This window comes from Falco rusticolus, chromosome 10, assembly GCF_015220075.1.
Source record: "Falco rusticolus isolate bFalRus1 chromosome 10, bFalRus1.pri, whole genome shotgun sequence".
Taxonomy (NCBI): Eukaryota; Metazoa; Chordata; class Aves; order Falconiformes; family Falconidae; genus Falco; species Falco rusticolus.
The window spans coordinates 9126689-9141945 of record NC_051196.1 but is presented as its reverse complement, the minus strand read 5'-3'; the positions used below and the strand labels follow the sequence as shown (position 1 = coordinate 9141945).

At 43.4% G+C, this 15257-nt stretch overlaps 1 protein-coding gene and 1 non-coding gene across 4 annotated transcripts; both read left to right on the top strand.

Annotated features, from left to right (window-relative positions):
• The first annotated feature begins 19 nt into the window (after positions 1–19).
• EIF4G2 (eukaryotic translation initiation factor 4 gamma 2) lies at positions 20–12235 on the top strand. 3 transcript variants are annotated; one of them, XM_037401729.1, is made up of 22 exons: positions 20–260; positions 2118–2182; positions 2390–2455; positions 2858–2983; positions 3376–3478; positions 4156–4287; positions 4377–4443; positions 4527–4678; positions 5105–5215; positions 5793–5876; positions 5960–6058; positions 6289–6430; positions 6522–6682; positions 7118–7231; positions 8022–8147; positions 8390–8494; positions 8584–8799; positions 9030–9288; positions 9510–9714; positions 10188–10399; positions 10519–10640; positions 10926–12235. In XM_037401729.1, the coding sequence occupies exons 8-22, from the start codon at positions 4595–4597 to the stop codon at positions 10989–10991; spliced, it is 2106 nt and encodes a 701-aa protein (XP_037257626.1). In that variant the 5' UTR covers positions 20–260; positions 2118–2182; positions 2390–2455; positions 2858–2983; positions 3376–3478; positions 4156–4287; positions 4377–4443; positions 4527–4594; the 3' UTR covers positions 10992–12235. The 3 variants fall into 3 exon arrangements, with proteins under 3 accessions (XP_037257626.1, XP_037257624.1, XP_037257625.1); XM_037401727.1 differs by lacking the exon at positions 20–260 and adding an exon at positions 1771–1811 and having other exon boundaries at positions 2072–2182; XM_037401728.1 differs by lacking the exons at positions 20–260; positions 7118–7231 and adding an exon at positions 1771–1811 and having other exon boundaries at positions 2072–2182.
• Positions 7273–7435, top strand: LOC119155184. Its single transcript, XR_005106633.1, has one exon. It is a non-coding gene; the product is annotated as a small nucleolar RNA SNORD97 (small nucleolar RNA).
• Positions 12236–15257: the final 3022 nt, after the last annotated feature.

Genomic DNA, 15257 nt, shown 5'->3' with positions numbered 1-15257 from the left:
AGGGTAATAAAGTTAGTGGGGCTGCCTCGGTGCGCTTTAGACGCGGCAGCGAGCCGGCTCTCTATGGAGGTGGCGGAGGGAAGTGTTGGGTTGCTGCTTCTGCTGTGGTGACTCGGAGACTCGCCCTGTCCCGCGCGCTCCCCCCTTCCCCTCCCCAGCCCCGGTCCCCGGCTCCCTTCCCCTCCCCCCCCTTCTTTTGCCTTTTCCCCTGCCCTTGGTAGCCGCCGGGACCCGGGGAAGCTGACAAGGCCTTAGGGAAGGTGAGAAATGCGGGAGCGGCGGGAGAGTTGCTTTGGGGGTTGGGAGGGAATGGGTACTGCTGCAGCTGCAGCTTAAAATGGCGGCGGCCCGAAGTGGCCGCCATTTTCTCGTCGGCTTCTCGTTTTCTACCGCACAAAATGGCGGCTCCCGTCGACGGCCGTTCCCGCTGTTCGCGTTCGGGTTAGCGCGGGTGCTAAGCGGAGGGGTAGAGGAGATTGCCAGCCCCTGTTAGGCGCGGAGGGGAAGCTGAGCAGAAGCGTTTGAGGTTAGAGTCGCGTATCTGTAGCGGGGGAGGTGAGGTCGGGTAATGTCCTTCGGGGGATCGGATCGGCTGCAGGGTCCTGTCTCTTGCTGCGGTCTCTGGGGGCCCGGCGGCCCGAGAGGTTTGCCCTTGGAGGGGAGTAGTCTAGGTACACGTGGTGGGCTGCGGTTTTTTTGGGATCTTTTAAGGATCCGCATTGCTGGGAGTGGGGGGTGGTGGTGGTGTGGAAGTTGGCTGTTCCGAAAAGAGTCGGTGGCGAGGGGTTTTAGTGGTTTCTTGTAGGGGTGGGGTGGTTTTGTGGTGCATTTATCCCTGTGTCTGTATCCCGTGGAAGGGGGAGCGGACTGCCGAGGGGCCGTGATGTTGGCAGCAGCCTCACCCGTGTCTCCTGTTGAGGCTGAGGCGGCGAGTAAAGCGAAGGCGCTGCTCGAGGCCGGGGGGCGATGCGGGGCGACACCGACCGCTGCCTCCTCCCTCCCGGCCCGGGGCGGGTGGCGCCGTTTTCCGCCGGCTGCGGAGCGGAGCGTGCTCGCCTCCCTGGCGGAGAACAAAGAGCCGGCCGGGCTCCTGGCGGCGCCTGAGCCTGGAAACGGGCGGCGCCTGGGGGGGGAAGGGGGGGGGGGGCTCGGTGCGGCCGGAGCCGCCAGCTCCATGCGGCAGGGTAGCGCCTGCCTCCTGCGGGGGGCGCCCCTCCCGCTCCCGCAGCCCTTTTGTTCGCGGCGGCCATGTTGGGAGCCGTTCCTCGTGCCCGCGCTGGCGCCGCGGCGACCGGCCGCTGTCGGGGTGCGGGGTCTGCGGGGCGGCCGCCGCCTGAACGGCGAGAGGCGCGCTCTGCTAGGCGTTCCTCAGGCCGGCTTTCCCAGGAGATGGCTCTGTGCCCAGTACCCCCATGTCTCTAGGCAGCCTGTGGTGGAGCCTCAAAATGCCCGTGGGTGGCTTTTCCCTCCGTGTTCCCCAGGCGGTCCTATCCCCGAGATCAGCTTTCTGCTGTGTGAGCAGTGCGGTGACGCTTTCTTCTCGCTGCTGTTTTGCAAACTAAAACTTGTGGTGCAGAGGTCCGATGTTACTTCAGTTACTTAGTAGCTTAATCGGCCGTTTGGACTTGACTGTAGAGTACGTAACTGCTGCTACGCCAAATGCGCGTTTCGTGATCTGCTGATTCTCGAGACAAAGCAGTCACATTCCGCTCATAGCTTGTAAAATGTATCACTAAAGGAATCATTTAATCATGCTGTACTTGGAGAAAAAATGGCTTTTTTGTAATGCAAGTGCTTCTGGGGCGTGGACGGTAAGTTTGAGGTTCTTACTTTATCAATCACTGATTCCCTTGTCTCTCCTCCCTCACCCTCGTTGGAAAACGTGGCTGTAATGGTGAAACTGAGCTTCCTGTGAGTGTAGCCAGTATGGCATAAATTTTCCTCCCTTTTATGAAGTTTAGTGTTTCAGGGCTCCCATTCTCTTAACAAACGTTTGTGCTTTTATTGTAAGTTAGATACTATGGCTGCTAGTAAAACAGCTATAATATGAATGCTTGATTTGTCTTTCTAGGTTTTGTTTTTCCCCACCCCGTCAATTTAATTTTATTCTTTTGAAGATTCTTCGTTGTCAAGCCGCCAAAGTGGAGAGTGCGATTGCAGAAGGGGGTGCTTCTCGTTTCAGGTACTAGTGTTTGGTTTTTGCCTTTTTTTTTTTTTTGCCCCTTCATTGGTTGGTTTGGGGTTTTCTTTTTGTTTGAATACTTGGCGGTGGAAACTGTCTTTCAAGGAGAATTTAAACTTGTTCTAGTTTTATACCAAAACTGACATGTAATTGAAAGCATGGGGATTTTGAATTACATAAGATTACATGACTGTTTTTAATTAACAGTGCTTCTTCAGGCGGAGGAGGTGGTAGGGGTGCACCTCAGCACTATCCCAAGACTGCCAGCAACAGGTATGTCATCTTGCTTTTTGCCTTGGCATGATTTTAAAGCCAGAGAATGCTTTGTGGTGAATACAGAGTTGAAAATAGAGTATCTTTAAAGCTGTGCTGGGAATATCTACTGAGTTCACAATGTGTTGATGTGCTCCAGTCTGTGGCCGGATAGCATATGATCTGTTCAGAGTGATAGGAGGTGCGCAGACTTCTTTCATGCCTTTCGCTTTAGAAGTTCAGAGGGTTTTCTTGAGTGGCTGTATTAAGTGAATACTTGTAAAGAGATGTGGTGTTGGCAGGGTTAAGTGCATGCGCTTAACAAAGCTAGTAACAGACTTAGCCTAAGTAAGGCAATACTGAAAGGTTAAAAGGTCAGTTTCTGAAACTTTCTGGTTTACAACCATTCCTAAAACTTTATAGCGAGTTCCTGGGGAAAACCCCAGGGCAAAACGCTCAGAAATGGATTCCTTCACGAAGCACTAGACGAGATGACGACTCCGCAAATGACAAAGAACGACATGATGCAATCTTCAGGAAAGTAAGAGGGTAAGCTCGTCATAAAATGTCTCTTTGGGTTTTTTTTTCTTTCTGTAATGTTAAATTCAGCAACATACATCTCTGATCAATGGGCTGGAGAAAAGGAAGACATATGGGTCTCAAGTTCTGGGGGTGGGGGCCATGTGGTGCTCTTTGGAAGAAAGGCAGAAACTGATAGGCCAGTAGCAGCAAACACTTAAGATGTAATTCTTGTGAGAGGGTTGGTCTTGTTGATAGTGTTTCGCATTCTAAATACCTCCTCAGAAAAAGAGCGGAGTGGAAAGTATGTCTTCAATTTTTATTAAATAGATTCAAGAAGTAAAGGTAGATTTGGGTCTAAACTCTGCTGTAGCATACATGCAGTATCTTACGGATTCTTATTTTTGTTTGTTCCTCTTCAGCATACTAAATAAGCTTACTCCTGAAAAGTTTGACAAGCTATGCCTTGAGCTCCTCAATGTGGGTGTAGAATCTAAGCTCATCCTAAAAGGGGTCATACTGCTGGTATGTTGGCTGCATTTCTTTTAACTACATTTTGCTTGCATGTTAAAAACAAAAAGGGTTGTCTGTTTTTTAATGGGATGCAGAAGTAACAGGGCTAATGCAATGTTTAATGATCCAGACCTACAGAAATGCCATTCCTACTTTGTGCAAAAAGGATATACTGAGGAAGGAGTAGACCTAATACTCCTAAACTTTGAGTTTTAGAAGTCTTGGGAATCATTAGATGTCACGAGTATTTATTTTTTTAATTGAAGATGTTAGTCAGCAGTCTCAGTTTCCTGGCCTCCCCTCTTAGTGTTACACTGATAAACAAGCCTAATGGTCTTGGAAAAGCTACCACAGGTGACCTCTTGGTATGCTGATCATTAACTGTCATGTCACTTTGTTTAATCTGAGATCAGATTGGCAATCCTGATGTGGGTGTTCTGATGCTGAACTTCAAGTTTGTCTCATGTTGGTTAAGGATCCAGTAGCATAGAACAGCTTCTTTCCTTTGCCTTCAGCATTTAAGATCAGTGTTAATGCAAAATCCACTATTTCTGTGTGCTTGAAATGGCAAAAAAAAATGTTGTAGATCACATAGAGTGGTAATATTGCAGCATGTGTCTTGCAGCTTACTTTTCTGATAATGGTTGCATATTACTATGTCAAACCTTACTCAGAATCGCTGTATTTAGATCGTAGACAAAGCCCTTGAAGAGCCCAAGTATAGCTCACTGTATGCTCAACTATGTCTGCGACTGGCAGAAGATGCACCCAACTTTGATGGCCCATCAGCAGAGAGTCATCCAGGACAGAAGCAAAGCACAGTGAGTATATCTTTCAGCCTGGAGTAATAAATTTGGCTGGCATATATAGTTGCACTGATGGACTCAAGTGTTCTGTTTTCTTCTCCTAGACATTCAGACGCCTCCTAATATCTAAACTTCAAGATGAATTTGAAAACCGAACCAGAAATGTTGATAGTAAGCTTTAACACCACTTCAATATGGAACTTACTTACCTTTTCTTTTCACAGCCATGTTAAACATGCTTCTTTGTTTTCCAGTCTATGATAAGCACGATGGTCCCCTCCTCCCTGAGGAGGAGGAACAGAGAGCCATTGCCAAGATCAAGATGCTGGGGAACATCAAATTCATTGGAGAACTTGGCAAGCTTGATCTTATTCATGAATCTATCCTTCATAAGTGCATCAAAACAGTGAGTATTCAGATTGGGTGGGGGCAAAGAACAAAATAGGAGTTAAACTAAAAAACTTAAATTTTTAGGCTGCTCTAGGAATCTTGGAACATAAAATGCCCCAAAAATGTTTCCTGTCAGTTATCTAACCCCCACTATTTGAAATGAAAGATCTTGGTGTGATGAACAATTACAGTTGGCTGTGTTCAAAGCCATGGGAATTGTCTCCATGTAGTTTGGCCTAGACAGGAGTATCACAGCTACTATAAAGCACATACATGTATGAGTAATAAGTACTTGAGTTAGCAAGTCTTCAAAACCAATTTTCAAGTCCATTTGTCCTTAAGAGAAGATGGAAGGTTTCTGTGTGTGTCTATAAAATTGTCACTTACTATATACTGTTATTTATAATACATTGAAATGGCCAATTCTCCTTTAATATTTCAGCTTTTGGAAAAGAAGAAGAGAGTCCAACTCAAAGATATGGGGGAGGATTTGGAGTGCCTCTGTCAGATAATGAGGACAGTGGGACCTAGATTAGACCATGCAAAAGCCAAGGTATGTGCATATCTGCTGCAGCCATCAAGCTAGTGAAAGTCTATAGCCAAGACTTCTAATTGCCTGAACATTGCGTACCGAACATCGTATTGATGAGTACAACACTGAGGCTGTGACTTCGAGAAAGCAAGAGTAGAAGGTCTTCATAGCCAGAGGAGCCAGTCTTCAAAATGGGCTTAAATGTCTTTCCAGAGTGCAGTTAGGGACATAAGGAGGTCACAAAAGTGAGATTTGTTTCCTAAATGCTACTTGAAAAGATGTGGTGAAGAACAGTGTTCTGAACACAGCTAGGTGATCTGACAGATGGCAAGGCTTTGATTTGCGAGTTCTGAACGTAAACTTGAAGTGGTGTCATAGTAATGAGAATTCAGCAGGCTGTCATCTCTGACTCGGATGAGATGTCTTACGCTTTCCTTAAGCTCTGCTACTATCAAGGACACTGACATGGCAGGAAAGGGCAGTCTGGTTTATTATTTGATCTTGGATATTTGTCTTGAATGTGGTCACCTTTCCTAAAAATAAGCAAGACATTGATACACTTAGCCCTTAACTTGTAACATCACTTTTGTTCCCCCAGTCCTTAATGGATCAGTACTTTGCCCGTATGCGCTCCTTGATGTCAAGTAAGGAATTGCCAGCAAGGATTCGTTTCCTGCTGCAGGTATGGTGATAAAATGGCTTATACTTCCTTTTTTGTCACAAATTTATCTTGAATCCTTTGCTAATAATCTGTTATGTTCCAAGGATACTGTGGAGTTGAGAGAACACAACTGGGTTCCTCGCAAAGCTTTTCTTGACAATGGACCAAAGACTATCAATCAAATCCGTCAAGATGCGGTAAAAGTAAGTCTTGTGCTTGGCTTCTGCTCAAGTGTTAAGTGGATCCTTATGCTGTTTATACTCCATGTCATAAAACCTAGGCTGTGCTCGTAAGATTAGTTCTTGGAGTGTAGTATGACAGTAAGGAGTTACGGGTTAAAATCGGATGGGCTTACATAGTTCAGGGCTAAAAACTTGACTTCCCGAGAGGCTATTACTCCAAACTGACCAAAATTATAATTCCTGTTTTAAAGGATCTGGGAGTTTTTATTCCTGCTCCTATGTCTCAAGGGATGAGAAGTGACTTCTTTCTGGAGGGACCCTTTATGCCACCCAGGATGAAACTTGACAGGGACCCACTCGGAGGGCTTGCTGATATGTTTGGACAAATGCCAGGTACACTAAAACTGCAGGGCTGAGGTGGTGACTGTGGCTGTACTGTGCTAAACAGGAACTAAAATTGTCTTTTGTCTCCCATATGATACAGGTAGTGGAATTGGTACTGGTCCAGGGGTTATTCAGGACAGATTTTCACCCACCATGGGACGCCATCGTTCAAACCAACTTTTCAATGGCCATGGGGGTCACCTCATGCCTTCTGCTCAATCCCAGTTTGGAGAACTAGGCAAATCTTTTCTGAAAAGTCAGGTAAGGAGGGTGTTCACGGCATGACTTCAGCTTTTTTAGAAGCTCTTCTACAGATGCGTATGTTATGGATTGTAGTCTGCTTATGTTGAAAGACTTCTCAGATTTGAGTCTGATTAAGAACTGATGCTCAGCTGATACAAAAAAAATTCTAAACTCACTTTTTAAATTGTGCAAGAGATGCAAGGAATACACTTTTTTTTTTTTACTGCAAGAAAAGGTGCATGTGGCTTTGGTGGGTCAGAATGGTGTGTTTTATTTAAAAGATAGCCCTGTTTTTAGGGATAGGTGCTACTCTCCCACCACCCCTGCTCCTTCTTTCTCCCTTCCTGGCAAATAGAATCTTTGTTCCTCTGGTCCCTCTGGTACTACTTACCATATGATGTACGCCACTCCATCATCTGCACTTCTTTCTCTATATCTCCCTTTCTGAAATAGGGGCAAAGCCAGCTCTACCATAACCAGAATCAGGGACTCTTATCCCAGCAACAAGGACAGTCGAAGGATATGCCACCTCGGTTTTCTAAGAAAGGACAGCTTAATGCAGATGAGGTACATTACATGCCTACATTACTTAAAGCCTATTCTAAATATTGCCCAATGATTATAGCAAGACGCGTTATTATGAGGACTAATGCTGGAACTCTTTCTCCTCCTCCTCCTCCTCCTCTTCTTTGTCCCTTCCTCTTTCACCTTACCCCTCACTTTTCTTAGGGTGTCCAGCGTCCTATGAGCAAGACTGAGATATGAGGGCAATTTCTTGGGGTGTCCCTTCCTTCCCCCACACCTCCCCAAGAACACTACTCTGACATCAGTTCCCATGCATCATATTGATAACGATACGTTTAGTTAAAACTTACGAAAAAAACTAAACTTTAGAAACCATGAAGTGCTGGACCAGGCTAAATTTTTAATTTTTTTTTTAAGAACTGGCTAATAACAAAAATGTCAAACACAAAGTAAACTGCATTGTTATTTCGAGTGATACAAGAAATCAGACTTGTATCCTGATTTCTGAGCAATTGGTAGAGTTTTATCTTGCCTCTGAAATACATCAGCAAATATGCAAAGTATCTTCTTGGGTCTCTAACATACTGCATCTAAAAGGAGCAATTCCAGATACTGATACCAATGGAATTAAATACCAGTGATTTGCAGCAAGTTGTGATTCATAGTCATGCTTGTGGGTGAATTAAGCCCACAGTACACATGTGGCTTAATCTGTATTTGAGTGAACAAGTCATGCTTTGGTGGGATTGGTTGCTGTGAGTCCATGGCTGTGTATACTTGGTTGGAATACTTGAAACAGTTTGAGGTCTTTTTTCCTGACTTATCTCTACAGATTAGCCTGAGACCTGCTCAGTCTTTTCTAATGAATAAAAACCAAGTGCCAAAGCTTCAGCCCCAGATAACTATGATTCCTCCCAGTGCTCAACCACCACGCACTCAGACACCACCTTTGGGACAGGTAAATACTAAAATTGCTCTGTTTTGTTGGCCATACTTGATTTCTTCATGCATGTAAGACTTGGATCGGTTTTTAATAGCGGAGGGGAGAGACAGGTGTCACTGCACAAAGCAGAAATATGAAACTAACCTGAAAACTAATCTGGCTGCTATCTGCCTTTGTATCTGTTTGGTGTTTTTTAAACTTCACGTAAATGTAGGTAGGTGTACTGCAAAGAAACTAATTCTGGTATGTTTTTTCAGCCTCCTCAACTTGGTCTTAAAACAAATCCACCACTTATACAAGAAAAGCCTGCAAAGACCACCAAGAAACCACCTCCTTCTAAAGAAGAGCTACTTAAACAAACTGTAAGTTAAGTATGTAATAGTGCTGCTTAAAACTGTGTGTGTTTTTTAAAAAAATGAATGTATGTTTTTAACTAGGCTTTTTTTTCTAGGAAGCTGTTGTGACTGAGTATCTGAACAATGGAAACGCTAATGATGCTGTCAATACTGTGAGAGAGATGAGAGCTCCAAAACACTTCATTCCTGAGATGTTGAGCAAAGTAATCATTCAATCCCTAGATAGGTCAGACGAAGACAAAGAGAAAGCAAGTACTTTGATCAGCTTGCTCAAGCAGGAGGGAATAGCCACAAGTGACAACTTCATGCAGGTACTGCAGTCTGATAGGCTGCTGTCCTTGTTGATGGTCTGTTCCTGGTGTTTAGCTTGCATAAAGGCAGGATGTAAAGTTTTCTTAAGTCCTGTGGATGTAACAAAAATGGGGAACCCCTTGGCAAAGGGATATAACGCAGAAAATAAACATAGGGCTCCTATGTAGTAGTATTGTGCACAACAAAATTCCAAAATACCTTATTAACTTGTGTGTTTACCATTTCTTAGGCATTCCTGAATGTATTGGACCAGTGCCCCAAACTGGAGGTGGACATCCCATTGGTGAAATCCTACTTAGCACAGTTTGCAGCTCGTGCCATTATTTCAGAACTGGTGAGCATTTCCGAACTGGCTCAACCACTGGAAAGTGGCACCCATTTCCCTCTCTTCCTGCTCTGCCTTCAGCAGTTAGCTAAGTTACAAGATCGTGAATGGCTAACAGAATTATTCCAACAAAGCAAAGTGAATATGCAGAAAATGTTACCAGGTAAGAGTTACCACATGGCTCTAATGACACCTCATGTTAGTGTATGCGCTACTCCAGGGTTTTCTAACGGCAGAGTAAAATAACATAGAGTGGTGTTTAGATGCAATCAGCTGTCAAGCTTCCTTAGGAATGGTGTTTCTAAAGAGGTGCTTAGACCTATGAACCATTGATTATAGATTTGATTAGCACTGGTGCTGAAGTGTGTCTGTCTGTCTTCTCAGAAATTGACCAGAACAAGGACCGCATGCTGGAGATCTTAGAAGGGAAGGGGCTTAGTTTCTTGTTCCCACTTCTGAAACTGGAGAAGGAACTGCTAAAGCAAATAAAATCGGATCCATCCCCTCAAGCCATCTACAAGTGGATTAAAGATAACATTTCACCCAAACTTCATGTAGATAAAGGATTTGTGAATATATTGATGACCAGGTGAGATACTATCCTGACCTAGCACAGGCATGTATTTCGTTAAGCTACCAGTAAGTCACTGACTCTGTAAAGGCTGACGTGTAGCTCTGTACAGAAAGGGTATGAAGGGAGACAAATTGTTCGGAGTGAACTTCCTTTGTATTAAGCACCCATTGTATTTACAAAGAAATGTAAATCTCCAGGCTTGGATCAGTGAAGTGTAGCATCTCCTCGGAAAGAAACCTATACCTGTGTATTCTTTTTTTTTTTTGAAATGTTTCAGAACTGTGAGCACCACAGAAATCCTAGTTTTGCTTCTGCACAGTCAGCCACAATACTGATCTGCTGTGCATGCGCTTAACTGCTGATAAAAGCAGGAAGGCGTTTTTAGTAATGGCTAGTAAACTGAGCTTGACAGTACTCAACGTTTTTGAGAACATGAAATTTAGCTGCTATATCTTAGTTCACAGAGCTTCACTGTTGTTGTTGTTCAGTTTCTTGCAGTATATTTCTAGTGAAGTAAACCCACCTAGTGACGAATCGGATTCTTCATCTGCTCCATCTAAAGAGCAGCTAGAGCAGGAAAAACAACTGCTTCTTTCCTTCAAACCGGTAATGCAGAAGTTCCTCCATGACCATGTTGATCTGCAAGTGAGTGCTTTATATGCACTCCAGGTGCACTGCTACAACAATAATTTTCCAAAAGGTACGCGCATCAAGATGTTGCTGAAATGTAACTTGAGTAGTCATGGCTTTCAGTTTCTTACTCAGCTAGGCTGTTCAGAAGGCCATAAAGCTAACTGAAGTTTAAATTTACTTCCACAGGCATGTTACTGCGCTTCTTTGTTCATTTCTATGACATGGAAATCATTGAAGAAGAAGCTTTCTTGGCATGGAAGGAAGATATTACTCAAGAGTTTCCAGGGAAAGGCAAAGCTTTATTCCAGGTAAACTTCCTAATATTAAGGACACTTGTGATCTCTGCTGGACTTGAGTGTTCGAGAATGCTTTCAGACAGCGTTAAAAGACTTAGTATTTTAGTTATGGAGCATTTCACTAGAAAGGAGTGTGGCAAGATAAACTACATCTGTAACTAGAGACATACATGTAGTGCTGAGTGTGGCTGAAAGACGTTTCAAATTATTTGGGGGGCAGGGGGGAGCAGTGTTTTGCAGAAGTATACAGTGGGGAAATAATTCCTGCTCCCTTAAACCCGTTTTATGTAACTGCAGGTAAACCAGTGGCTAACCTGGCTGGAAACTGCTGAAGAAGAAGAATCTGAAGAAGAAGCTGACTAAAGAACCAGCCAAAGCCTTAAATTGTGCAAACATACTGTTGCTATGATGTAACTGCATTTGACCTAACCACTGCGAAAATTCATTCCGCTGTAATGTTTCACAATATTTAAAGCAGAAGTATGTCAATAGGATATCCTCTGCAAAAGGTTTTTGTAGTATGTCTTAATAGTCTACAATAAAAATATTTTAGAGTATCTTTAATGTTTAGGTAACAGTGTATTAGCAGCATGCAATAATTACATCATAAGTTCTCGAGCAGAAGCAGTCTGTTGCAAGGGTCTTCTTTGCTGCCAGTTATCATAGGCTGTTTTTAAGTTAGAAAACTGAATAGCAACACTGAATACTGTAGAAATGCACTTTGCTCAGTGTAATACTTGAGTTGTTGCAATATTTGATTATCCATTTGGTTGTTACAGAGAATCCTTAACTGTAATCGATGGTTGTTGCCGTAATAGTATATTGCCTGTATTTCTACCTCTAGTAATGGGCTTTATGTGCTAGGTTTTAATATCCTTGAGCCTGGGCAAGTGCACAAGTCTTTTTTTTAAAAGAAACAGTTTACTTGCACAAAAACTGATCAGCTGAGGAGATGGTTTAATGCCCTTTTGGAAGAGGTTTTTGTGGGTGTGAAACATGACATCGTGAGAAATTTGAATTGGTCCCTCTATTATAGTACTGAAATTAAGTCTACTTAATTTATCGAGACATGTTCATGCCCTGATTTTATATACTTGTATCTATCAATAAACATTGTGATACTTGACTTGTTTCTGAATGTCTCCCAGTAGAAAAGCTTTGATTGACAACTAGGTTACTTAACAGAAGGAAGCATCAGTGGGAGTTGACTTAGACTGGGACCATCCTAAGATCCTTTATGTACCAATTGTCTTAATATGCAAGTGAATTCGAAATAACGTCACAGACAAGACTAGACACTACAGATTTGCTGTGACAGGAGGAAAATTAAGAAATTGTGCTGAAGGTAATAGTAGGAGTTTGCCTTGTGGTCCAATGTATGTTTTATCAGTGAGTATGTGCTTTTTAACTTCCTAATGCTTTGAACTTCCCCAGGTCACATGCATGTCTTTAATCAAGTGGCACTGACTTATTAGCTGCCTGTTTCTCAAATCAAATTGGCAAAAAGGAGAAAGAAAAAAAAAAAAACAGAACTGAAAAGAGTTCAATGTTGCATTGTATAGGCTTGGAATGTCATCTATTAAATACTCAAAATATCTTACTTCCTAGAACCTTGTCCCTAGTGATTTATTTCCCCCCCCCCCCCCCCCCGCTCATTGATACTAAATACTTTTAACTCCTGAGAGCTGGTATGTTTATAATAGCAAAACAGGAGTGTCTCTGAAACTTGGTTTTGCCAGTGGTGGAAGTGCTTTAGCTTACAGACGGTCTTGTGCATTGCAAGTGGAGCATGAGAAGACTACTAGAGATGGTGAATGGGCTTGCTTTGAGGGAAGGGGCGAGTTGCACTGATGCATCTTAAAAGTGCTATGGCTGGGGCAGCGGCTCTGTTTCTGGCAACTTGCTGTGGAAGGCAGGCTTCCTAACCTGCCTTTTATCAAGTGTTGTAAACCTCTTGTGCTTGCAAGTCAGATTGCTTCAGTGAGTTCCTCCAGATGCCTCTGTAGCTTGCTGTACAACGTATAGCCCAGTAAGTGGATGTACTGTGATTCAGTAAACCATATTTATAACTGGTATTTAATTCTTGGATTGCTGAGAAAAATTCCATAATACACCGCACTTTGGCAGTGCAGACTGTTTAGTATCCAGCAGTGAACAGGAGAACAAGGTAGTTCCGTGGCCCCTAGCTCAAATAAGAGAGGAGGGCCCTAACTCACTTAGGCGGCTTGAAGCAAGCTCTTGATGTAGCTGTAACTTCTGTGTAACAGCTGTGAGCAGTAAGATCATGGGGCCTTAAACCCCCCACGTGTTCCAGTCACTACGCAGTGTAATATTTCATAAATTGAAGAGTTTCTTACCTGTAGAGTAACGTATTTGATGCTGTAGCTATAGGGGCTGCAGGGTTTACCCTCATTTCATGTCTCTGTTCGGGTGGTCAAAGATGCTTCTCAAATAGATGTCATCATGGTTTAAACACCCTTTATTTTGGGATACAGGAACACAAGCGTAGTTTCAAGGTTCACTTCTAAGCACATTGCTGAAGGTGGCAGTGAGCCACAAGTCATGAAGGAGCGGTCCTGACCAGTAGCTTCAACTGAATTTTCTGTAGAGGTGAGAAAAAGGCAATACTAGGAAAAGGAGGCACAAGTACAACAATTGCAGATCAAAACTTCAGAAGAAGAGAAATGGATCCTGCAGCTATCTTTTGACAAAGTATGGGAGAAGGTTGAGCTGGCAGCTGTAGATTGCTTCAATAGCATAACTGAGTCTTGTATTCTTGCCCAGTCAAAAAAGTTAATTGCTGCAGGCTTCTGTACTTAATGCATGGAGGCTTTACTGCTTGGCTTGTTTGTAGCTAGTCACTAAATTAGGAACTCGCAGAGAAAAGTAAAACTCGAAGAACCTGACCAAAAGTGAGGAATGGAACTTTCCGTGTGGCTTTGAACTATGAGTTGCATTGTACCTCAAATGTAAATAGAGCATACTCAGTTTAAAATAGTGAAGTCAGTCAAAATTAAAACAATATAGCTGATCAATGATAATGGCTTCTATTAGTATTAATTTTGTTAAACGTTTTACCAGAGAATTGGGAAAGTTGCATGTAAAACGCATTTTTGTACCAGTTACAGTCGTAAAGTCCCACCTTCTGAAATGCTGTTGCAGTTACCTTTTGAAGAAATTTCACTTCCACGTGTCAGAGTTGTCTGGTGCTTTGGCAGCAAAGCAGCGCCAAGCATGTCTGCTGGAACGAGTCAGTCCATACTGGATTACCAGATTCCTGCAGGAGAAGTTCCAGGTTGGTTATTGGAAGTGACTAGTCACTGTGAATGCTCACCTTTTCCAAAAAAACCAAGCATGATAGTCGGACTGCTGCTTGTTGTTGCTCTTTATACCAATAGAAGACTAGATCTCTCTTAAGCAGAAACTGTTCCTTGTGCTTAGTTTTGTATTGAATCTAGGTATTTCAGGAAAGTTTCCTGATCAAAATTTCCAAAAGTCAAAAACCATAATTCTGCACAGGCATTATTTTTCTTGGGGGAGAACTACAGGAAGGAGCCTTATGGGGGTGAGGTAGAGGGTTGGGTACAGACCAAAACATTTTGTGAGTGTGACTTAACTGACTTCTTTTTTTCTTTTTTTCTTTTTTTTTTTTTTTTTGCAGATGGAAGCTTCCACCTTAGTGCTATTTGGATTTGGAGTATTTTTTTGAATAAATCCAAGTGACAATTGGATAATTTCAGCACAGTCTTGAAGACTAGTTGCTGTGAGTTCGTACAATGCATCTGAAGTGTAAATTATCACAGTTCATGTCACAATCCAGACTGGCAGCTGCAGTGACTAGTTCAAGTGAGTTAATGCCATTTAATGTTCTTCTCTTGAAAGCGGTTACAAGAGAGCTGATGGAGCGAAGTGAAGGGTGAGCTGACAGGCCTGCCTGGAGAAGCTTCTGTAGCTGCTGCTTGCTATGATGTTCCTTCAAATACTGCTCGTCTAAGGTCTTAACTACAACAGACGGGTACGTTGGCTTGCCACCGTCATGTGTGTAAGGGGGATTTAGTGTCAGACGCGAGTGTTCCCCTTCCCTACAGTAAATCGTGAGAAGGAGGTTGGTAGTTTTGAGAGGTGATGAATACCAGTAGTGCAACTCCTACAGTTCCCCACCTCGCCCACTTCTGGGTGGGGAACTGACGTGGGGCTGCTTGAGGAGCTCCGTGCAGCTGATGTTTGGCCGAGGTTAAGAGCTGAAGGGCTGTGTGGGGCACAGTGCCACACTGAACTAGGGAAGCGAGGGTGGGTGATCGTGGAGGGCGTTGGGGAGAGAATAAAGCAGGAGTACATGCTTTGTACCCTCCTGGAAGGAGCGGGCAGGCTGTAGAAGTGGGTGGTGATGTATGCCTTACGTTGAGGGAACACAGGATTGCTGAGGCGAAAGAATACGCTGTGGTTAAAGCAGGGCCTGAGCTCAAGTATTTAATAGTTCAGCATGTGAGACCCACATGTTAATTTTGAAGAGTTGCTTGTATAATTGGTTGCAATTGGATAAAAACCAGTTTTGAAGCTGGTGGGTGACTTCATACAATTATTATTTGAACAAATAAGGAAAACGGAAATTGGAATGTGAGACCAGGG

What these genes read in the sequence shown, in the direction of transcription:
- EIF4G2 (XM_037401727.1), top strand. Translation starts at nt 1,786, where the DNA reads ATGCAAGTGCTTCTGGGGCGTGGACG. An exon ending in CAGGACAGAAGCAAAGCACA is followed by an intron (nt 4,288 to 4,376) that starts GTGAGTATATCT and finishes TTCTTCTCCTAG; the next exon opens with ACATTCAGACGCCTCCTAAT. An exon ending in AATCTTTTCTGAAAAGTCAG is followed by an intron (nt 6,683 to 7,117) that starts GTAAGGAGGGTG and finishes TTTCTGAAATAG; the next exon opens with GGGCAAAGCCAGCTCTACCA.